The sequence below is a fragment of the Alligator mississippiensis genome, chromosome 7 (assembly GCF_030867095.1).
Source record: "Alligator mississippiensis isolate rAllMis1 chromosome 7, rAllMis1, whole genome shotgun sequence".
Classification (NCBI taxonomy): Eukaryota; Metazoa; Chordata; order Crocodylia; family Alligatoridae; genus Alligator; species Alligator mississippiensis.
In genome coordinates, this window is record NC_081830.1 from 72,186,505 (window position 1) to 72,210,863 (window position 24,359).

The following is a 24,359-nucleotide window of genomic DNA, read 5'->3' on the forward strand; positions in this document are numbered from 1 at the left end:
GTTATAATTTGGTAACAAAAAAATACACCAAAAACACCCAGGCAAACCTATAATAATCAAGCAAAGTACTTTGGAGTGTTAGGGCAATCAAAGCCACAAAAAATCCCTTAAAACAATGGGAAATATTTCAAGACTTGGCTTTTTAGTACAAATTGAAAAGATTTGTTTCATTACTTGTAAAACTGGTAGTGAGACAAATTTTGCCATTTTCTTTTTAAGGGAGAATTTTTCCACAAAACCTCAAAAATATTATCCTTGTATATACCTCTACCTTCTTTCTTTGGCTTTTTGTCTCATTTGATTTGTCTGTCTCCTTGTCAGTTCTCCTTCACTCATGTCTAAAAAACTGCACTGACTAAACATAACGAATAAAGTAATGCAAAAGGCATAACCTGGCAGCTACTGATTTGGGACACCATATCTTTTTTCCATGATAAATAAAGCTTCATCTTACTAGGAGTTAGCAGAGCATTCTGCTGACTATGATTGATAGTACCAGTTAGTGTCACTCATTTACTTCCAAAAGCTTTCTGAAGAGCATCAAAAGTACAGAAGAAATATGAGACTAACATTAAAACTGTCTGTCATCATGGTCCTCATGTAAAATGAAACATGGAGGGAGAACTTCCAAGTGAAGTTCACCAAAACCTAAAATAGCATTATTTATACCTAGATCCTTGTTCAAAATTAGATATACTGATCATGATGTTAATGACCATTTTATACCAATAGAACCAGTGACACAGGACCAGCAAACAGGGGAGTTTGGGTGGGTCTCCTGCTTGGCAGATAAGCAGGAAGCTGTTGTTGCTTCGGGCCAGGGTTTGTGAGCGCTGATGAGTGATAGGCTTGTTATGAATCCTCTCTTCCAACAGTTCAGTTGTCATTTTATGCTTTACTTGTTTACAAAGCAGGAATAAAATAAGTGGAACTGTCCCCCAAACATTCAAACTTTCTTGGAATATAAACGCATATAATAATGCCTCCTCCAAATTGCACATTTCAGAGAACAGGTATCGTCAAAATTATACTTCTGAAACTAGAAAATCCCTGAATGAGCTACAGTATTTGAGTGAAGGAATCTTTGTATCAGATGAACTCCAAATTATCTTCTTAAAGGTTCAAATGACTAATGCAATAGTAGTCTACAGGTGATAGGGCAAAATATGAAGAAAGTAAGGTTTTGACTTCCACTCACTAGAATCTTATTGTCAATATAGTAATATTTACCTTTCTCTGTACTGTAAAGACTATTAGAATTTAGCCTGGTGCTGAGGCCATGTTGTTGAACCAGAAGTCATTCATAAGTATCTGAACTTTTTTGCCTCAATATATTGAATTCACTTTATTCAAGCAAAAAAAGGTAGTTGGAAAATATAACCATTAATCTGTCAGCAAACTTCTTGTAAAAGAACAGCTGATACAGTAAGCCATATAGACAAAGGCAGTGTAAAGGCCAATAACTGGCCATGTTTTCAAGAGGGGCAAAAACACTGATTATTGGAATAATCGGAGGCTCTTGCAAACAGCGTGTTGATTAGACCAATTTATCTTTTTCTAACTTTAGGGTTTCCTTATGCAGTCTTACACCATTCAATGCACCGATTGGTCTTTACTACTTTGTGAAAGGGGATTTCTTAAGGGCCAGTTTATGGCCTACTTTTCCTTTCATGTGCTCAAGGGTTTGGAAGCTACAGGAGCCATGCAGAGTTGCTTTGAAATCACGTGCCTACACAAGGCAGAAACTAGAATATTTTTCAGAAAGTGCTAAGTGAGTAAACTGTAGCAAACTTTATTCCTTTTACCTGCTCTAGAAGTAAGTAGCATATGCTTTTCTCATGTAGGACTGATTGTGGTAGTTCCTTATCTATGTTGCCAATTCAGCAGGCCTTGTTTCAGGCTGGGGAGATTCCTGCAGTACTGTACTATTCTTTCTTCCTGACACTTGTTCACTTTGTGGAAAAGGATTTTTAAGACTTCATCCTAACCCAGTATATAAGACAAAAACAAGCAGGATTTTGATTTTAAGCATCAAGCAAAGATTTCTATGAAAAAAGCACAGCAACAGAGACAATATCAGCAAAGCGAGGTAGTTCTATGATCGTGGTAGTAAAGAATAATCTAGATTTTGAAACATTTTCTACTCCCATAAAATAGTGTCATTTTAGCAAGAGAGGTTTAATGCCAAACCCTACTGTATTTTCTGTCCATGCATACAACTACCTCCTTTGTTGTTGCATGGAAGGAACAAGAATGATATCTAATCTAACAACAAGTGAAGAGGCCACTTTGTTAAATGTGGACATTGGTACAGAATGATCTTTTCTGTTTGAACTGTCATAATGAGGCATCATAAATGTAGACAGTCATTTCTATTTTCACATGAAGCAATTACCAGATGTGCACTGAATTCATAATGTTTAATTCAAGCTGCATTTTTTTCTGGCTAACGATATAGTAAATACATTTTTTCTAAACACAATGTAACTCTTATTTTTAGCAAAGCTGGGTTAAAGAGTCAAGATTAAGATGACATCTAGATTTTGATCAGGTTAAGATTTGAGATTCAGCCTGGAAATCTGTGTGTTACAGTTTAGACAGCCTGAATATGATTTCCAGGAGAGTTTTCCTCAAAAGGAAAAAAAAATGTACAAAAATCAACTGTTTTCATTTTTCTCATTGCTTTGGGTCATGATATACCATGATATAAATGATATACCCTATAGATGCACCTACATGTGCAATTAATGAGAAGCAATAAACTCTGGAGCAATTTGAGCTGGAGTAAACTGCTCCTGGATGCACCATCTACACATACGTCTGGGACAGCAGCAATTTGAGCAGGCTCCCAGTGGATTAGGCTGACTGGGTGCAATTTACACCCCTGGTCACCCTCTACAAGTGTGTTTCAGCACGATAAAGTACTCTGCCATAAAATAATACCGTCCCTGACAATACTATTTTAATATTATCTTGCAGCAGAGTTAGTTTACTGTGCCTTAATATCAGTACACATGTAGACGGTGATGCTTTACTGCAGCACTAATTAGCCTAATCTGAAGTAAAGTGCATGTATAGATGCAGCTTGTGTTTTTAATGGATGTGATGAGTAGTTATCAATGGGCAGGGATTCACAAAAGATTATTCCGAGGGGGTGCCTTTGTTGACAGATTCATGAAAGAAACCATGTATTAAATTAGCATTTTTTCTCTTTTCAAAAGAAGGGTGAAGCATGCTAGTACAAAAATATTGGGAAGCCTGCAATAGTGCTGTTTACATTGCATCCTTGGCTAAACAACAAATGTAAGTTTCTAGGTTAGGAAATCTAGTAACATTCAAAAGCATCAGGACAACAGTATCTAATTACTGAGAAAAATGTGGGGTATTTCTGTAATATTGCATGATAATTATATAAACCTCAGTCTGCCCACATTCTGTTACACTGTGACCTATTGTGAACTAACAAATTAATTTATTCCCTGAGACAGGAGAGTCAGAGTTAAGGGTTGATCATATTAGGTTGGCGTGGATAAATTATCAGTTACTGTTCACATATGAGTGGAGTTGCTTTAAAGAAGCAATGAATGGACATTACTTTTCAATGGTGGACAGCCAGGGAGGAGCTAGGAACAGAAGTTACATATAAATCAATTTAAGTGATCAGAAACTGACTGCCCCACATAGTTGGTGGCAGTTCTGCCTGTCCTGCTCCTGCCCACAGCACACCCCCCCTGCCAGGAAGAGGCTGGCACTCCTGGGAAACCATGACAGGGGCTGCTACCCCATGAGAGTCACTTCCCCCCTCGCTGCTCCAATGGCAGAAGCGGGGGTGCAGCCAGAGGTCAGCTGGCATAGATCCCTTAGGTGAAGGAGGCATGGAGGGGTCTTATTCTGCTGCTCGCCCCACACAAGCAGCAATTGGCAGAGGTAGCGGTTGGGACTGGATATCCTGGCTGCTGTCCTCTGGGGGCGGAGGGAGGAAAGAAATCTCCTCCCTGCCCCCTTTGCCTTAGGGGGCCATGCCAGCTGGCATCTGGCCATGCCCCTGCCCCTGCAGCAGTATGGGGGGAGTGCCAGGCAGACCTTGGCTCAGGTCCGTGCCAGTAGGACAGGGAAATTAAACCCCCTCCCTGTCAAGTTCACTTCAGGCTACTGCCAGGGCTGGCCATGCCCCACTCCTCAGCACAACTTCTATATAGCCGATGGCATGCCCCTTGGCTTCTGGCCTGAGCCACTGCAGGCATGACTTAAAAGTGAATGTCTATTCAGTTGCAAATTGGTTTAATTGAGGCAGGTTAGACTAACCTGCAAAGACTGAATCAGTTCAGGCTCTAGCTTTCTGAATGTCTGTCCATAGCCAGGAAGAATACGTGCAAAAAGTGTGAGTGCTTCTAGAAATAATGAACAATGGACACAGGACAAAGTGAAAAATATTCTGCGGTGAACTTCTGTGCATATTGGGCCAGAAGGGCAAATAATGATGCCAACATCAGTGCATGTAGTCTTGTAAACTTTGCTTTCTATCCACCATAAAGATATCTACAACCTTTTGCTAATACCACATCTCCCAAAGTGGAAACATATCTAAATATGATTTCAAAATCTTTTTCAATTCATTGAAAGAGACACGGTGAGAAAAAAAGCATATTGAAGTCATAATGCCCACCTGTCTCTGAATAGTGGAGCTAAGAGCTTCTCATGGATATCTATGGTATAGAGCTAAAGGGGTACATTTTCTCTTGAAATGTATAAAAGCCAGATGAACTTACAGCAACAAGTAAGATTGCTTCATTCAAATAATGTAGCTCATTCAGGTATTTTCCAGTTTCAGAAACATAATTTTGGGTATAGCTGTTTTCCCTGTGGACCCATGACAATTACCTAAAATCAGACACCTAACTCTGTAATTTGCACTGTGTTGGGACTTCAGCAGTTAACTTTGAGCTTTAAGACCAAATATACAATTTACATGTTTCTGTCCCTTGATGACTTATCCATATATCAGTGTTTTCTTTCATTTAAAAATGCCTAAATATTTTAACTGAATTCAGTTTCAAAAAATTTGAAAACTGAATCAAATTCCTCGAATGAAAGATTATCAGTCTTCAAAGCACTGGAAGCCTTCAAGACAGGTGCCAGCCCCATTTCATTCAGCAAGAAACAAAAGAATCAAGGGTTTCATATACATCACTAGAGAACATTTTGAAGTAATCATTTGTCTCTCTTACCACTTTTTTTCTTATGTAGTATCAGGGAAACAGCTCCCATAGGGTTGTGAACCTTTGATCTTTAATATGAACATACTTTTAGTGGTCATATCTGGATGAAAAATCTAGATTACTAATGTCAGAGCGTGGGCTCAGAAAGACTCCATGAGGAATGTGGAGTAATGGGCCAGAGCACTGAAGGATAAATGTAATACTCTATTCTTCTGAGGGAAGTCAAGTCATTTCAAAATGACTTCCAAGTGAAAAGGATCAAGACAAAAATATTTCCTCAGCTTTTGTTAAGGTTACCATCTCTCTACCCATGCAGGCTTCTCCCTACTCTCCCCCATTTTTTGGTACTAGCACACATTAGAATACACCCTTAATAAGAACTGTGCTGGACAGTACTTCTGATTTTCATCTTTTACCATATTTTCACCTTTGTTTTGCAGGCATCAATGGCTAAGACAATTTTTCCACAGATACTAACCTTTTGATTGCCCTTGGATTTACTATAAAAGCTCTTACATGTCTTTATAAATCTCTACTGTATATTCAGACATGACAGAAAGAGGGTAGTTAATTCTTATTTTGACAATCAATGTGTATTTTTTCTCTACTATATATAAACTATGGAGAATATACATCTGGATATATGTCCAGTGAGTAGATTTATGCTCTTGTTTATGAAGAGAGTGGCTTTTAATCTGTTAATTTTGTAAAGTACACACTGATCTGATCATTTTGTTGATATTTAGGATCATGTGGATGTATTATCTACCATAAATAGTCATGTTTTCAATATTTGTGGCAGAAGCAGATAGTGAGTATTTGCTGTTTGCTGTGGAAACCACTTGAAATTCTACCTGTCAGCTAATCTAATTATAGTCCAAAATGATAATCAGACTAGATGACCACACAACAGACTGGCAGTCTTTCATAAACTTAAACTTGCATACACCTTATGTTATTTAATTTTAACTTGTACTATGCCCTTATCACTGCAATTTCATATTTAATCAGGTACTGGAAAACAATAGAATATAGATTGTAGTTCATGGTTAAGACCATATCCATTAAAAAAGAATAGAATGAAATATTGTACTGAAAAACCTGATTCCAAAAAGAGCTTATTTCTAGCCAAAAAAAATGTATTTATTTAAATAGGAAAGATCAACAATGTTATGATCATGGTGAAAAATACATGCTCATGGGAAGGTTTATACAGACTGCAGAATCTCAAAGATTTCCAGCTCAATCTTTCTTAATGTCTAAGGGCCGCATCTCCACCGATTGGATCTGCCCTTTCTGCATGAATGGTTCTAAGTTTTAGCTGCTTTCACTACATAGGCTTTATTTCAGAAGTCAACTGTCCAAAATGCATGGGAATAAAAAATAACATGACTAAATGCTCCAAATACAATGATCAAATGTATTCGTGTTTCTGCAATACACCTATTGCTAAAAATGTCTCATTGCAAGTGCTCCAATTTCCTAAAATACATATAGAGCACTGCCATTAAACTGCTAATAAAAAGAAAAGGATTTTTTTATACAAGGAGCCCTTATATTAATGTTTCAATAATATAAAAAGGACTAAAATACTAGAATAGCATTTGAAGACCACATTTTTCAACACATTGTATGTAACATTAATTCTTAAAATAGCCCTTAACTAGATACAAAAAAACTAAAATACATTACATACTCTATATAGTCTGAAACTATAGAGTTCTTACATATATTAATTTTTCCATTCATCAAGCTAAATTATACCTTTGACACAAACATTTGTTAATGGAATGATAGATTTAAGAATAAATTGTTAGTTCACCTCAGGACATAAGAAAACATAAAGTAAAAAGTAGGACTATTAAATGTATTTTTCCAAATCAATTACTACTGTCCTTTTAAATACTCATTGAAGGAATTATCCAGTTAAAAGAATAATATGGGAGGAGAAAGATGGGGTAAACTTCCTGAATAGAAATAGATCTCTAATTAAGCAATATGAGCAAAATCTAAGGCTCAACCAATTGTAGATGATAGAGTGGGCAAGTTGTGAAAAGAAAAGAGAACAGGTTATTGAAACAGAGCAATCTGAGTAATTGGTAAAGTGGTCATGAGCTAGCTATATGCTTCATAAAATGACCACCTGTAAATTCATATATCGAGGAACAAAGAAGGAAGGCCATACTTTCAGAATGGGGGGCTATTTTGGGAGAGTGATTCTGAAAAACTTTGGAAATTCTGGCAAGTAATCAGCTGGATTTTAGCTCAAAAAGGTCAAAAGATAATTTGATATTTGGATATATAAAAAGGGTAATATTGCATAGGAGTAGGGAGATATATTGGACTCCTGTATATAATACAGATGTGCCTTTTTGCTGGGTCTATTTTTGCTGTCCATGACAAAAAAAAGGGCACTGATAAATTGGAGACAGTGAATACAACAATATTTAAAGGACTAGATAGCATGCCTTATAGTGAAACCTCATTGATTGAGCTCCTTGAATCTTCAACAAAGAAAAGGTTAAAGGTTTATTTGAGCACAGTCTGTAAGCACTTACACAAGGAACACAATTTTTATAATGGGCTCCTCAGTCAATGAGACAGGTATCAAAAGGCTCAATGGCTGAATCTGAAACTAGACAAATTCAGCTTCCAAGTAGCTGAACACTTTTTATAGTAAAGATAATTAACATGTGGAATAACATACCAAGGGTTGTGGTAGATTATCCTTCAATGGAGATAGTCAATAGAATATTTTAAATCAGGGTCAACAGCCTTTTGCTGGTGTGGGCAGGAGCTTACAACCCAGCTGTCATCATAGGCTAGAAGTATCCATCCCTTCCCCACATTGAGTGGCTGTCTGCCAGATTCCCTGCCCCTCTGAAGCAAGGGTAAGGAGCAGGCTTCACAGCAGAAGGAAATGCTATGGAGTGGAGGGGCAGCAGAGTGGACTCAGACCTCTGCTCTCTGGAGCAGACTTCTTTGTGGGCTGGGGCTGGCCTCTGGGCTGTAAGTTGAGGACCCCTGTTTAAAATCAGTTTTAGGAGTTTTTCTAAAAGATGTATTCTATTTAGAAAATACATTCAGGGAATGCCTTATGGCCTGTATTGCACAGGAGACAACAGTAAATGATCCTTATGGATTGCTTCTCAAATTTCAATCTATGGACCTATTAATGCATGAATGAAGAACCAGTGGCATACTGTGGGTCTCCAGCACCTGGAGGCCAATATTTGCATTTGAGCCCCTCCCCCCCACAGGTGAGGGGGGGCGGATATCCCAGTGCCAGTGGTGGAAACAGAAGTCCCGGTGGCAGAGCTGGAAGTGCCACCAGGAGCAAAGTACCCCCTGGCAGGCCCAACTGGTGCCCCCCTCCTTGGCCAGCATGCAAGGGCATAGTTCCCTCTGCCCCACCCCATTGGTACACCACTGTGAAGAACAGGTGGGGGTACATACAAAGTTGATGGAAGTCAGTGGGAATCTTTTATTGACCTAATAAATTTTGTATCAGGATTTTTTTTAATTAATTGAAAGAAATGTTCATCTGAGAATTCAAATTTAACATAAGCATTCAAAAACATAAATAAAATACTTCCAAATGGGTTATAGGTTAAATGTATAACTGAATATTATCTTTATTTGCAGTATGGATTTTTTTTCTCCCTGAAGTAAAGTAAATGAGTGGAATAACCAGAAGGCAGGGCTTCATTCTCAATATTTCACTAGAATTGTAATATTAAACCTAACTCTGTATGGACCTGGTAATAGCCATGTAGCATATGTATTATAGTGTAAAGCATCCCCAGATTTGAAGGATATTTATCGGTTTCAATACAAGTCTTACATTGATACAGCAACAGAGAATCCCTACATAATAAAAGGGCTCTCTCTTCTCCTTCAGATTCCTATGAGCTTGAGTAGAAAAGGTTGGATTTCAAATGCTCAAGTCCCATTTAGTGCCCCATATTAAGTTAACATATTTGAGTTTTGTATCAGCCAAGGTAAATTTCACTCTGAGGGGAGTCCCAGTGTGTTCAACAGCCATCAACTTCAATGATCACCAGATTGCACTTATACAAGAGAAGTGAATATAGAAAAAACAGGACTGGAAGGGACCTCCCAAGTCATTGAGTGTATATCCGTGCTACTGCAGGCAAGCACATCATATAAGCCCTTTCATGAACTAATCAACCTCCATTTTAAAATGGTTTGGATTTTTTGTTCCCATTCCTAATGGAAGTCTGTTCCAGAATTGCAGATATTATTTTTTTATATTTGAAACTGTTGCCTTCACTTACATCTGCTACCACAGCAAAAATGTGTTGTGTATGCCTGGATAGGTGGCAGATGACTAACAACTTTGAAGGGTACACAGTGTTTTCTTAAGCTCAGTCTGTACAGTCAGCTACATTTCAATAATTTATTTTACTGAGACACTGTTTTTAATCAGTAATGAAATAACAGAAGTTCTGACTAACTGGACAATTAATCATAGCCTTCACTAGGATCCAAGTCATGACCAACAGGATCATCCTTTTTAGTTTAGGCATATGGAATAAAAGGAACTAGCCAAACATAAACTTACCCCGTTTTTGCAAAGCTTGTCCAGTATCTCAATATGGATCTACTCAACATTTCTTCAGCTTTGGTATAATTAACTCTTCTTTCTAGAGGCAACCCAAATACGAACTCAATCTCATAACCATGCATTGATCCCATCCACTTTGGCCAGGCAAGTTTTGAAGACTGATGTTCGAAGAAGTATAAGAAGGCATTATTTCCTAATTGAACAAACTTTTTTGTGAATTCTACTACAGGACATATGAAACTGTAATCTCCAACAACATCATCCATGGCATCACGATAATGTTCAGGCTTCTGCTCATCTTCCAGGTCTGTGTAGTGGAAAATGATTGATTCTATGGCAAGTTCACTTGCTTCTGGAAAGAACAGCCTTAAACCTGCTCGAAATTCTGTCCTATTAATCAAGCTATCATTATCTTTGCTGAAACCAGGTGTCCCATACACTAGAAAAGCTGATCCTTCATCTTTGTTAACTCCCAATAAGATCTGTGTTTGTTTAAGAATGCCACGTTGCATCAATGTTTCTGGCATATCAGTGAGAAAATCACCATCAACTGTTGGACAGAAAGATACTTTTACAATAGAATTAGGTGTTGAAATGAAAACTTCACCCTCAAGTATATCCTCAGGATCCTTGTTTTGAAGACAGAGAATTATATCTGTCTCATTGTTGGCAGAACAATGGAGAAGTTCAGCGAAGGTCAAAGTTCTGTTCCTCGCCTCAGAACATGTTATTGCACTCCATGGGGCATTAGCAGAGCCACTCTGCATGATGGCTCTTGTGAAGAGGGGATGGCTTTTAGGGGAAAGGAGATGGTAGTTGACACAAGCAGCTCCAGCACTCTCTCCAAATAAAGTCACACTTTTTGGATTGCCACCAAATGCTGCTATATTCTCTTGAACCCACTGAAGTGCTAACCTTTGATCAAATAATCCCGCATTTCCTGGAGCTTCCTCATTTCCTGGTAAAGCCAAAAATCCTAATGCGCCTACTCTGTAGTTCATTGAAACTATGATGACTCGTTCAACCCGGGCCAGAAACTTGCCATCATAGACAGGCAAAGAAGATGTCCCTGACTGAAAGCCACCTCCATAGATCCATACCATGACAGTTGCATTTTTGGGTCTGGGAGTAGGAACCCATACATTGAGGTATAAGCAGTCTTCACTAAGATTAGTTCTTGGATTCCACATTTCTGATCCAGGGAACCCAGGGAACGTTTTGTCTATATTCTGATAACAAGAATTTGCATGTTTTGTGGCATCCCAAGTCTCTGACCATTTCTCACGGGGTTCGGGTTTTTTGAATCTCAGTCTACCAATTGGTGGCTCTCCATATGGAATTCCAAGAAAGGCTGTCACAGTTCCCCCAAGTACAGGCAAGTTGATCCCTCTTATTTTTCCTTTCTTAGTAGTAACTATAATGTCATCTTCAGGCTCTGCCTTTGTGACGAACATATGCAGAAGAAAAAAACAGACTACGTATCTGGAGTAGACACCTCTTCCATTGTTCCACATCATAATTCCTGTAATAGAGAAGAGATAAACATGTAGAAGCATGCCTACTTATATTCCAATCTTGCTGCAAGCAAGAAGAATGCAAGAAGGTTTCAGTGGGAATGTAATTGGTGTGCTTCTGCTGCAGAGAGCATCCTAGCCTTTGAACAGGCTTTAGAAATAGTTGTCATTGGCCATGCTTGCTGCAAAATTCTTGCCCCATTTACTGCTACCAATTTCTAACAATCAATCATTTTAAGTGTAAAGAGTGCACTTGGATGATAATCCTGGTCTCTCCTGTATGGTCATTGCTAATTACAGTTGGGCCTCTATTGTAATTAGCATTACAATTGCCTCAGTGTTTTACTGGAAATGCTCTAAAACAGGCTTGTACAGAACAACATGAGGATTACTGAGGGTTAGATGGGATTGGTCTGATGAAGCAGTGTGTGCAGTGAGACTCTAACTATGTGAAGGATTATCCATATACCCCATGCAGCATGGGACTTGGACTAATCACTACAGTTACTAGTTACCATCATGTTCCTTCAGAGTTTACACTTGTATTCCTGAGCCAAAGAAACATGTCTGTTCCTTTCCCACACACAAATAATTCTTGGACAAAACATATTTAATCTGTATTACCACATAATATTTGGTTGTCAGGAGTTTTCCTATTTGTTTTAGTTGACAGGTACCATTAACCATTCATCCCTGGGATTATTACATAACAAAAGTGTTATGCAAGACACAATGGCTGATTACAATTTTTTTAGTCGATGGTTACTTTGGTTATTCATATAATAAAGTAAATAGAGGGAACTATTAACAATGTATCTTACAAACAGTTAAAAAAACAACCCCAAACCCCCCAAAAACCTAGTTATAAAGAAATCAAGACACTTTTACTGCTAAATCTATTGCCTGAATTCAACTCACACTCAGTTTTTTCCACAAGTAAAAGGATATTTCAAAACATTTGTTGCACTGTGTACTCAACCTTAACTGGCACCCCTGTCATTTAAACTAGATTTTACCCTAATTTTGGAGGTGACTAATTTTCAGGAATATGTTCTTTTTTTCCTGTAGGGACCTCTCTAAATGACCTGTCTATATTCTATTGTAGATATTGACCCACTGTCTATATTTGATTACGGTCTTGAAGGGGTATCCAAATGGGTTTGAAATACAATAGTTATAGGATAAAACATTATGGCTGTAAACTCAACAACGCATTGAACAGTCACACATTTCTAGTCACACTTCTTTGCTATTGGAGGTGCTTCTCATACCTACAGGCACATACTGTGCATCCACTGACATGTTTTTAACACTCATTATACCTAAATAAAAAATTCCTTGCAAGATCTTGTGTCCATGAAATTATGAATAATTGAATCTATAGCTACCATTGCCTATAAGAACGGGTGTTTTAGTTATCACTTGGAATGTACATTTATTTGGTTTAGTCTCTGCAGTGCCTGGCCTTGCAGTGGCAACCATAATAGGGCCAAATCCTTGACTGGGACCAGTCTAGGACCTCTAGACTAAATAAAAAACAATGATTGTTTTAAGAATTTAACACTTAAGAATGTGCTTAAGTTTAAGCATATGAACAGTGTCAGTGATCCTAGTCCTTATAGTAGAAAGTACTAAACTTTTCTTATAACAGTTTTTCTTCTTGACAGCAGCATATCAGAAAAAGGACAGTCTGTTTCTGTGGAGATACTCAACAAAGGTTCCTTTTTTTATTACTGTTCTGTTGTAATTAGTATACTCAGTACTGCCACTTTAAAACAGTCTATTCATTGTTAAGGAGCAGTACTTCTCTTCTTAAAAGGAGCAAGGCTAATTCCTGTGGAAAGTACAGATACGTGCCTAATCTAAGATCACTCTGCTTTTTGTTTATTGTTGGAAAGCTGGAGGAATATAGAAAAAAATAGAAAAAAATTTGCTTCAAGTAGTTCCTGTCCATGAGATAGCATTGATGGGACACAAAGAGAGAGAGAGAAATTATCAAAAGACTTCATTGTAACTGTCAAAAGCCTGAACAAGTACAACTCTATAGTATACTGATAAACTTATAAGGAAAAATATTTAAATTAATACCATCTCTTCTGATAAACTTCTAAGGGTGAATTTAAGTGTTAATGAGCTTTTACTCAATATTAGCTGAGCTGGAAGTTTTACTTGATCAGAATCAAACATGCATGCATACATACATACATACATGTACAAAGCTTTACAGAGGTGAGCAACCCTGACTGATAGGAACTATTCACATGTGCAAGTGCAGCCTATGCATAAATGTTGGCAAAATGTGAGCCCTAGTGCTCCAAGCTGCAGTCATTACTCAAGCCAAGCTCCCTGTTGCAGACCTGGATTCTAGTTTTGGCTATTACTGATTTTTTTTCACTGTAAGTAAATAATTTGATCTCTTTGTACATCAGTTTCTCTCCCACTAAATGGGTATAATGATCACTACCCAGCTTTGAAAAGCACTCCAAAGTGCTCCCTATAAAAAAATTCTACAAAAGAATGAAAGATTAAGCAAGGGTCGAACTCTGGTTCTATTGCTTTGAAATAAATTCATGCGAATCGATCAAGAGATGGCAACATTATTGGGCTAAGAAACTAACAGCATATAAAGTCAGTAATCATCTAATATACAGTAGTTCAGGGTAAGAGTGGCAATTTTAAAAACTAGTCTGAAATTGCCACTGAAAGCAAATATTGAACACAGAATTTCTAAGTGCAACCTTGGATGACTGAAAAAAAAAAAAGATTAGAATAATGATTGCAAATACTGTCAATGTAAGGAAAAGAAAACCGAGAATGTTATAAAAATGAGATGCTAATATTATTAACATCAGGAGTATGGGGTTTAAAATAGACTTTAAGAGTTACATTATTTAACGTTCTCATGTTAGTTACAATATCTACTAATGGAGCCACAAGGAGAAACAGCAAATACAAATTAGAAACCCTGAACTTCTGACCCATATTTCTAAAATACTGTAACTAGTAATGTAAATATGGAGCACATAATATAAGGAAAAATCAACATTGCACCTTTTATGTAGCTCTAAAATAATTTTTTCATCAACTCCATAAGAAATCAGAAGTCAGTCAGTCAAATTTGGGGACACGCACACGCAAAACTTTTACACTCCAAAATGTAAGCACAAAACTAGTTTCAAGTTACTGATCCAGCTAACAGCAAGAAAACTAGCAATTGACAGAAAAGTATTACTACATTTGGTATGTGTAGTAGTAGTAAAAGACTATTTCATAGGGGTTTTAATTCTGCATTAAAACAAACTCAGAGATATAAAACATATTAAGCTAAACCAACATGACTGGATTACAACTACAAGAGTAAAAAAGGTCAGAAGATTGCTTTAGCCTGTCAACCCTTACCAAATAGAGATATATAGCTTCACATATTTGTGTACTTGGAAAAGTTGCTTCTTTATTAGGTTTATCCAATAAAAGTTAAGTAAAAGCTAACTTTTGTATTCTATTTCAGTAAGGAAATGTGATTTATTTCTATTGTTTCCTCTTTCAGCAAATCTTTACCCAAACAAGAAATCTATACACAACACTATGTAACCTTTATTTAAATAGAAAAGATAGCTGAATTAATAAATGATTTCCAGCTTGGTTTAATTTACTTTAGCCTGGGTTTCCTTGAATAATGTCAGGGTCTCATACATATGCCTGCTTACTTGTTCCATCAATTCCATTTACAGAGTGCGTATACCCAACAGTGCAACAAATGGACAGAATATAACATTTTAAAAGATCACAGACCTTATATACATCAAGCTAAATGGTAACTTATACTGTCAGACAGAGACATGTAAACAGAAGCACTTACCCCAGTTTCTATTACAACAAGTATAAAGTTTTTAAGAGTCAAGATCTATGAATACTTCAGTGAGATGCAGTATGCAGCTGCTGCTTTAAGCCTGCAAATTGGACAGTACTGACATTATAATCAACTGCTTCTGACACAAAGCTCGCGAGAGTTGGTCTCAGCAACTTGATCTGTAGGCAGCCGTTCTTTAGTATCAGACATCTGTGCAAAGGCTAATGGTATAGTTGTAGAAATGCTTCAGGGTTCGCCAGGTTTGGAGCAATCAAAGATTAGGTTTTATCAGCAAGGGATAATAAAATGATCTTTAAACACAGGGCTGCAATTCTGTAACATGTTAGGCTGTAAAAATAACAACAAAATCATAAATATCTGACCTTTGCTTCTATAAGTTCTTCTGTCTTCCATAACAAGCCATTTCTACCTTCCTTTTTTGTCATTTATAATTTTCAAGATTTGTGCATGCTTCTGGGAAAAATATGTAAAATAACTTAAACGACTATTTTTCCCTGAGGTTATTTTATTATTTCTAGCTGTCATCAAAAGTAGAGAAAATGAGAGCTATGCTATGCAGATACACCATCAAGTAACAGGAATCAATTGTATGATCTGAAGTTTGATGCTTCAGTGCCAATTATGCTGGGGCATGGTGGGACAGTAGTTAAGACCTCTTACTCGGGCTCCAGTGCCGCAAGTTCGTGCCTTGTTGTGTGCTAGAAGTTGCATATGTCTTAGCTGTAAATGGCTACATGGTCATTCATGCTATGGAGGAAATGTTGACTGGATATAATGCTTACTGCATTACACTCTTGTGTAGTCAGCTATAGAAACTGGCAGGCATGGCTTAACTATGGTAGCCCAATGGCCATTTGGCTTTATTTCTTGCTATACATAGCTGTGGCTTGTATTTCCAATTGTAGGTTTTAAAATATTCACATGTATGACTTTTCTCTACATATTTCCTATTTCCTTAACTTGAAGAAATAAGAGATCATCAGTACTGGGCAGTAATTAAAATGGAGTAATGTGCTCTTTGGATGAATCTGGACTGACACCTTCTTCTTCTAATTTATGTTGTTATAGCATTCATGAAGAGTTTTCAGCTTAAATCAGAAAGAGACAAGGGGTAGAAAGAAGCAAGCATCTTATGAGGTCACTCAAGAAACCTATGTCAGTCAAGAAGTGAGCCCAGACAGACAATCACTCCAGAGCTTGCCCCACCTTCCTACCACACCAGGCTTTCTCTGGCACTACAGTGAAGGAAGACCACAAACTTTTTCCTCTCCTCATATGATCAGCCTCACCTCTCCCTACACCATGAACAGCATGAAATTTTATTTTGGCTGGGAGATGAAGCAATAAATTTCACTAGATATAATAAACTCTAGTTCAACTAACCAAATGCAATATTTATTGTTAATGTATGAAGCAAAAGGAAAGCAGAAATAAAAGGTTAAATATAAAGTGTATAGAACTTAACTTGGAAATTGGTATAAAATTCAGGAAGCTAACATATTAAATGGGGATTGGTGCAGTAAAGAAGCTTGCAGTAAAAACAGTAACATAATTTATCTTAGGATATTTAAGAGATATCCTTTAGGTTCACATGTCTGTTAGGAATTCCTTGCAACATGCCTTTGTGAGAATATGTCATTAGGCCAAATCCAAAGCCCAGTTAGAGGTCCCCATGGCTTTAGTGTGGAAGTGTCAAAAATACATACTACTTTGGGATTAAAGTTTCTTGGCCTAGATGCTGAGCTCAGTTACACAAGTACAAATCCTTAGTGATTCAATAGATTTTAACTAGAAAAATTTGTGAGCAGCCTCTAACTCCCTATTATTTAAGTATCATGAAGTATAATTGCCTACTTGAAAGTATGATTAAGTTACTGGGGGCCTGAGATTTAACTTAAACCAGGAAGGGGTCTGGGGCAGAAGTTTCATAAACTGACTTGATCCAAATCAGTTAAGCCTGATACTTCATTCAACAAGATTTATATTAAATCAGTTTCAGCCATTTTGAAACTGGTTTATGTGCACTGAACTTCTGTTCTGTTACAGGTTTAAACCAGTTTCTGATCACTTAAACCAGTTTATGTGTACCTTCTGTCCCTAGCCAAAAGGAACAAACACACCAACCTTACAGAAACTAATAATGTTGTCTGTTTTCTATTTTAACTTGAAAACAAGTCTTCTAGGTAGCCTGAAAATTACAACAAACATCCATCATGCAGACTGACTAAATTCAAGGTGTTAGGGTTTTTATGGAAGGTATTATAAAAAGTACTGGTTTGATTTGTGGATCTTTCAGCATGTCTAGGTTGTTGGGGGGCACCACTATGGTTGTCTTACTGACCTCATGTGTGCATCTTTCTATTGGCTAGCATTTGAGATATGGCACAATAAGTGGTACATTAGGATGGACGGTCCAGGATTTTTTTAAGGTATTAGTTATAGGTGCTTTTCTGTTTTGTTTTGTTCTGTTTTGTTTTGTTTTGTTCTGGTGGTTGAAGAATTTTTTAGAAATTATTCATATCTTTTGAAACAAGTGGGGGACGGGTGTCTGCTTAAAATTAACATAGAAATGAAAGTCTTATCATTGTGAACTAGGACAAAAATCCCATCTGTGTTAAAACTTAAGAGTGAATACTAGCATAAAAGTTGTAAACACCTTCAGTAAGATTAGAGAAATTGGATATGCTGGCTGTTTTTCACAGTATTCATTTAGGACTATGGAAGGAAAATATACAAAATAGCAGAGATACTGACGATGATATGCAATATCTTACAACGAGAGAGGAGCAAATGTTACAGTATAGTCACTTTCCCTTCTTCCACAATGAAACTAAAGAGTATCTTGGAAAACACAGATTGTTTGCTTGGCCTCAGTTCAAGTGAACATACATGAGAGTGTCATTAAAAATAGGTTTGTATTGCACTTGAATTAATAATCTCTGAAAGGTGCCAGAGATATATTACTACTAGTGCTACTACTACTACTAAGTAGTTATCTAAAAAATACAGAATGACTATAAGTAGGTTTTATAATTGGCTCCCTTTTGGTTAGAAAATGTTAAAATGCACACATACATACACATTTATTGGATAAATATAGTCAGAAAAAGTCCTTTTAAAATTATGCCAATATATCTGTATTATCTATTTGTTTAATGTATGGTTTGCTACAATGCCCAGCACCCATGCTTTGAATGGCAATGTATATATTAGTACAAAAATACATTCTACATTAATTTAGAAATTTGGTAGCAGAGTATTTTATAATCTAGGCCGAAAAGTAAATCTATGCCCAACTATAGGATAATTGGTTTGCTAAACACTGATGAAGCCATCTGAAGTTTACAAGGGGCTTAGAGAAAACGCTATTGAACTACAAAATATTATTATGTTTATAAGCAATTTTAGTAAATTAAACGTGTGGAGTTTTTTTGGCTTTTTTGCATGAGTAGTCTAGATTCAGTACCTATTGAGATACGTTGATGAAATCAGGAATAACCCAGAGCAGCCTGAACTCTACTGTAAGCCATTATAAGTGATAGGCCTAGTTATTTTTTAAACAGTTTGACTGACCTCCTACAACCTCAGACAGACAAGAGTATTTCACTCTCAAATAGAGTATGCTGAACTTTGAGGATCTCACTTTTATGAGCTCTTTTCCCTTCATATGGTTCCTTGACCTGAGGCTGCTTTTTGACTACTGGACATCAGTACTCTCCTCCCAGAAAGGATTCATTCTTGATCTAATCCATTGACAAACAGCCTGCTATTTGACCATCACAAAGAAAGTGAGTGAAAAAGTGCTTATGAGTGAAAAGTGCTCACATTTTATCTGACTTTTGTGTCAATATGTCTAAGACAAAACCTTAATTATAAGCAGGAATCAGCACAGCTACAGAGAGTAAAAACTTTACCACTGAAACATATTGCAGCTGTTTGACAAAGGTAACAAGATGAGAATCATTTACTAAGATTTTTCAAGCAGCCTTCAATATTGCAACCTTGTAAAGACTCCAAAAGAGCCATTTACAAAGTGCTATTTTAATAAGAGTGATGTAGATATGACAGTCCAGAAATTATGCAATAGAGAAGGATTTTTTAGGGTGATATCTTTTATTGGAACAACTAGAATTAGACAAGCTTTCAAATGCAAGACATCTGACAAAATGTTTTGCATTCAAAACCTTGTTTAACTCTACCCCAACTACCTAGATTGTCCAATAAAAGATATCATCCTAAGGTATCCTTGCCTATTTTAGTAAGAACCATGTAGGAAACTAACATTCTCTCTCTATGCTTGAAACACACAGTTAATCATAACTGATTATGTGAAAATGTGACATTCGTATGAACTAACAAACAGATCGTATTTCATTTCCTTAGGCTTTCATAATGTCTTTTGTGGTATTTGTTTGCTACCCTTACATGTTGTACTGCATTCAAGAACTCACATATAATTTAACACCTCTACATCTGCAGCAATACAAGAAAATGAAACTGCAAATAAAAATTTACTAGAAAAGAATTTAAATGTTGTAATGGTTATTGTAGTCCAGTGTTTGGACCAGTCTGAGACTGTGATTACTTTGGTCATTCATAAAAGTTATTCTTTTGCTGGTGGCGATTCCTAAAAAAAGATTAAATTGAAGAGGACAACCAGCAGTGGGGAAACAGATGGAATAACAAATAAAGTAAATTGATTGTAAATCTCAGATTAGAAAACAAAGCTTGAAAAGTTCCTTAGAGAATTATTTCTATAAACTGACTTCAGAAGCGCTCGGTGAAGATGAAGCAGTCTGTCCATGGTCAGTGGTCACAGGGTCTTCATGTCGAAGAGGACGTGACACTGACTATACGTGGTACATCCACCACACAGTAAAAATGTTTTGAATTTTCTCAAATGTTTCTGAACTGTGAATCATCCAAACATTTTTTAGATTTCTGAAAACCTGGGTATGGCAGCCAGGATGTGCAGTCAATGAGGTTTTTCTGTTTATACTGTAGCTACTCAAATACCTCACAGTAATCTACTACAATTCAAAGAGCACCCCCCAACACTGACCCCACATCCCTAATTGTCCCCTACTACCCATATTTAAACCAATAAAAAGCATCATCAAACAATTACAGCCTATACTCAAAAAGGATCATGTGTTGAAATAGTCCTCCCCCACCTGTTAGCTTTCAAACACCCCCTAACCTTCCCCAATTCATCATCAGAAGCAAATTCCCTACCAGTTAAAAGATAGAAAATGGGACATACCCATTTTAACAATAAACACAAAAGCTATGAATTAATCTCCATTGCCACCCAGAATAAAACCCTTAGAATCCACAGATCCTACACCTCTACCCCAGACTGTGGTACATCTCCTCCAGTGTACCATCTGCCCTCATAGAAACTATGTAGGTGAAATGAGACAAACTATGTACCAGGGTAAAAGAGCACAGGAAAAGGATAAAGGTCTTAGAGAAATGCATATAGATAGGACAACACTTTTCACAGAGAAACCACTTAATTTCTGATCTGAGAATCCTTACACTTAAGGAAAATTTACAATATATCTTCAGAAGGTGGACCTGGAAACAAAAAATCATAACTTTACTGGACATCAAAAACTAAGAGCTGAACATAGAATCTGAGTTTATGACTTTACAGTTTACCTGCTAATCTCTATGTACTCCGTATGTGATAAAGACCCTTTTCCTTCTTGGTCTTCCACTTATCAAGTTATTCTTTCTATTGCATTTCTCTGGTCTTTTAGCTAATCCTGATAAGATCTCCTTGATTTTTTTTCACAGCCCTGCTCCATTCCTTTAAGAGGACTACTTTTTATTAATATATGGAGTTTTACCCCAGCTGTTGTTCTGTTACACAGCTCAAGTTGTGCCTGCTTCTTTCCCATATCTGAAAAGGGTACTTTGGGCCTGAAAACTTGTCTAAAATCTCTCCCAACTATGCAGTTGGTCCAATGAAAGATATCACTCCCCAGAATGCTTGCCTCTTACGTATTTCCAGTACTACCACAACTAGAACATCACACCAACACTTTGAAACTGTTATCTATTTATAAACAATATGGAGGAACTAAAATTGGTATATCCATTAGGCATTCTTAATTTTTTCTTCTTATTTGTTTAGTTATAGGCTGCTATCATTTTCACCTTATTGCACTTATTACCCTAATTAAATACAGCTATAATTTTATCATTATTAGTACAAGTGTAGGCTATTTCACAAAAAACCCTAAACAAATAAACCCTAGGGAAATCTATGCAAATGAAAAATATACTGCTAGTTGAAAGATATATTTCTTCTTATTATTCTTCTAGTATGTTTATTTACTGTTAGTTCCCTATGGTATTCTTAAAACAATTCTATTTTTTCTGACTTATATAGGACTTGCTTCTAGAAACAGAATGTAAAAAATAATAATAATGTATACTCCAAGTTGGAGTATACATTCATATAATAATGTATACTTCAACTTGCATAATATTATATTTCCAGTTATTTGGTTTACAAGAAAACAGGCAAAATTAAGTGTCAGCGCATTTTTTAAATGTTGTGCTTATGTGTCGGAGATAAACAAATTATGCTTTAGATTCCAACGAGTTCTGCTGAATAATTAAATTCATTGGATACATGGCACAGAATGCATAGCACTCACCAAAACTATTTTGGGACCCTTTATAAATACTACAAAAAATATATGCATAAGCACCTATTAGCTATCTTTAAACTAGCTACCTTGGGTACCAGTAACTGCCTACCTATTACAGCTAGAAGCTCCAAGTGCACCTTGAGATTCTGAAGAACTGCAAATTGCCTGATTTATGTCACTGGAGTAGACTGAAGTTACTCTAATAGGCTGGGTAGCACGGCCTAGCCTTAACCCTCACCTGAAGTGGTGTAACTCTGAGATGCTCACAAGGCACTTAGCAGAAGTTAACGAGCTTTAATGTGCAGACACTTGCATTTTAAGTGTCCTTAGTATGCTTTAACTGTAACTTTTAACTTCACCCTGATTATGTTTGGTTTTACAGGAAACTGTGGCTCATTCACTATCTACAGGGAATGCAAATAATGGCAAACTATCTAGCGGTGACCAGTTAAGAGGGGCTTATTGGGGAAAGGAACAACAATGAATTAAACTAGAGAGACATTATCTCATAGGCAAATAAAGCAGTGCTTACTATAGTAGACTGAGCCTTGAGCTGAGAATCAAGAGCTCTTTCCGAGTCCTGATTCTGGTTGTCATGAGGTGCTTTTGGCCAAGTCACCTATACAACTCTCTTGTGTCTTCATTTACTCAACAGTAAAAGAATGATAACAGTTCTTAATGACCAACCTCATAGGGCTGCTGTAAGTTTTAAGCACTTAGAGCATTTACATACATGCTCTGGGAGTTGGGGGTGGGGGCGGAGAGGGAGAGGGCAGTTTAATTAGAGCAACTCCAAGAGCTTCTCTAATTAAAGCACCCAGAGCATCTCATGTATCAGCGTCCCTGAGCTGAAAAATGGCAGTGGGGGTGCTTTAACTAAACCTTGTCAAATAAGCTTTGGTTAAAGCACCCCTGCCATCTTTTTTCAGCATGGGGATGCTGATACAAATGACACTGGAGTCTGCTGGAGTTATTACCATGCTCCAACAGACTTGATTAATCAAATCTGCTCTGACACTGTAATTACAGCCTCATTGCATATGTATAAGCACCCACAGTTGCTCTACAGAACACTGAAAATGTAAAGTAAAATATAAATGTTTCATCTCCATCTACCAAGGGATCAGTTTAAGGTAAACTTCTGTACAGGTTTCAAATGATTCCTATACTGAGACAGTAGATAAACAGCATTTATCATATTTCATTGGGAAAACATATTCCTGAGTGATCTTAGATTTTTAATGGTATTGGAGAGAAATTACAAAGAGGGTGGAAATGGGCTTCTGTCTGTGACTGTAGGGGACAGGCCTAGGACCAGTGGCCTCAAGCAGCAGCAGGGGAAATTTAGGTTGGAGACAAGGAGGAACTTTTTGACTATGATGGTGGTCAAGCATTGGAGCAGACTATGTAGAAAAACTGTGAATCTCCATCTTTGGTAGTTTTCAAGAGCAGGTTACACAGACATTTGGCTGGGATAATAATGAGCAGGGGTCTGGGCTGGATGACCCCCCTGTTTTCTTCCAGCCCTACTTTCCTATGACCCTGTGATGCTTATGTACCATCTTATAGATTTAGGTAAGATCAGAAAAATGATACAACTGAATCATTTCAAAATAATCAATTATAAATGCGTGCAAGGCCTAAAGAGTAGCACCATGACCATCTGTACTCCCTGTTGTCTTCACTGTGGTGGCAGCATGCTCCATAGCCAGAACTCGCAAATACACTTTGCCAGCTCCCCTTACTTGTACACTCCAAATGCAGAAATGTGGTGATGCAGCTGCTCCAAGGTTAACCCCTGTAGCTGCTCTCAAGCATGCCAGAGATGGAGGTAATTAACTGCATGAAACAATTCAGAATGGCTTTACTGGTGCATTTTTAGGAGTGAAGGATGTGAGAAGAGGGCTGGTAAGGTATACTCAAGAGCATCCCTGCTGGAACATTGGAAGATCATGGTATAATGGTGACATACTTTTTACAGAAAAAAAGAAGATAAACTGGATCAATGCAAGATTGTCTATTCCTCTCACCTCCAACAGATAGTTCTGTAGTGACTTGTGATGACACTGACAAACTATTAAGAGATAGTATTAAACAAAATATTTATCCAAAGTCATGAAATCTGCAATGAGATCAACTAGGGCCAATTAAGTGATAAATATAAGTCTAAAATTTGATTTATATATGGTCTGGTCATTAGTGAAACTTAGGTGCTATTAAAAATAGCTCATTACTCTTATCTCAGTACTAGTTTGAAACGCTGCAAGAGGCACGTGCAGGAATGAGTAAATGTTCCCCGTGCTGCAAATTTGCAGCGTGGGGGTAAAATTAGACCCCTGGATATACAGGGGTCAAAAAATAAAAAAAAACTGTGGCGGAAAAAAGGGCCTCTGTGTTTGGCCTCTCCCAGGTACTGAAGCATGCTGCCTGCAGTGACCAGGACCTGGGCTCCACGCCAGGTAAGTGGGGCGGGGTGGGACCTGGAAGGGGGGGACGGGACTA

General features: G+C 37.2%; 1 protein-coding gene across 2 annotated transcripts in view; it reads right to left on the reverse strand.

Moving 5' to 3' along the window:
• BCHE (butyrylcholinesterase) overlaps positions 1-15,289 on the reverse strand; it is a 49,792-nt gene extending 34,503 nt beyond the window's left edge. For both annotated transcript variants that reach the window (XR_002091603.2, XM_006274547.4), the window contains exons 1-2: positions 15,181-15,289; positions 9,805-11,329 (exon numbers count right to left, since the gene is read on the reverse strand). Coding sequence is in view for 1 of the 2 variants with exons in the window: in XM_006274547.4 (XP_006274609.1) it covers positions 9,805-11,324 (1,520 nt within the window). In the remaining variant the exon portion in view is untranslated. The remainder of the gene's footprint in view (positions 1-9,804; positions 11,330-15,180) is intronic.
• Positions 15,290-24,359: the final 9,070 nt, after the last annotated feature.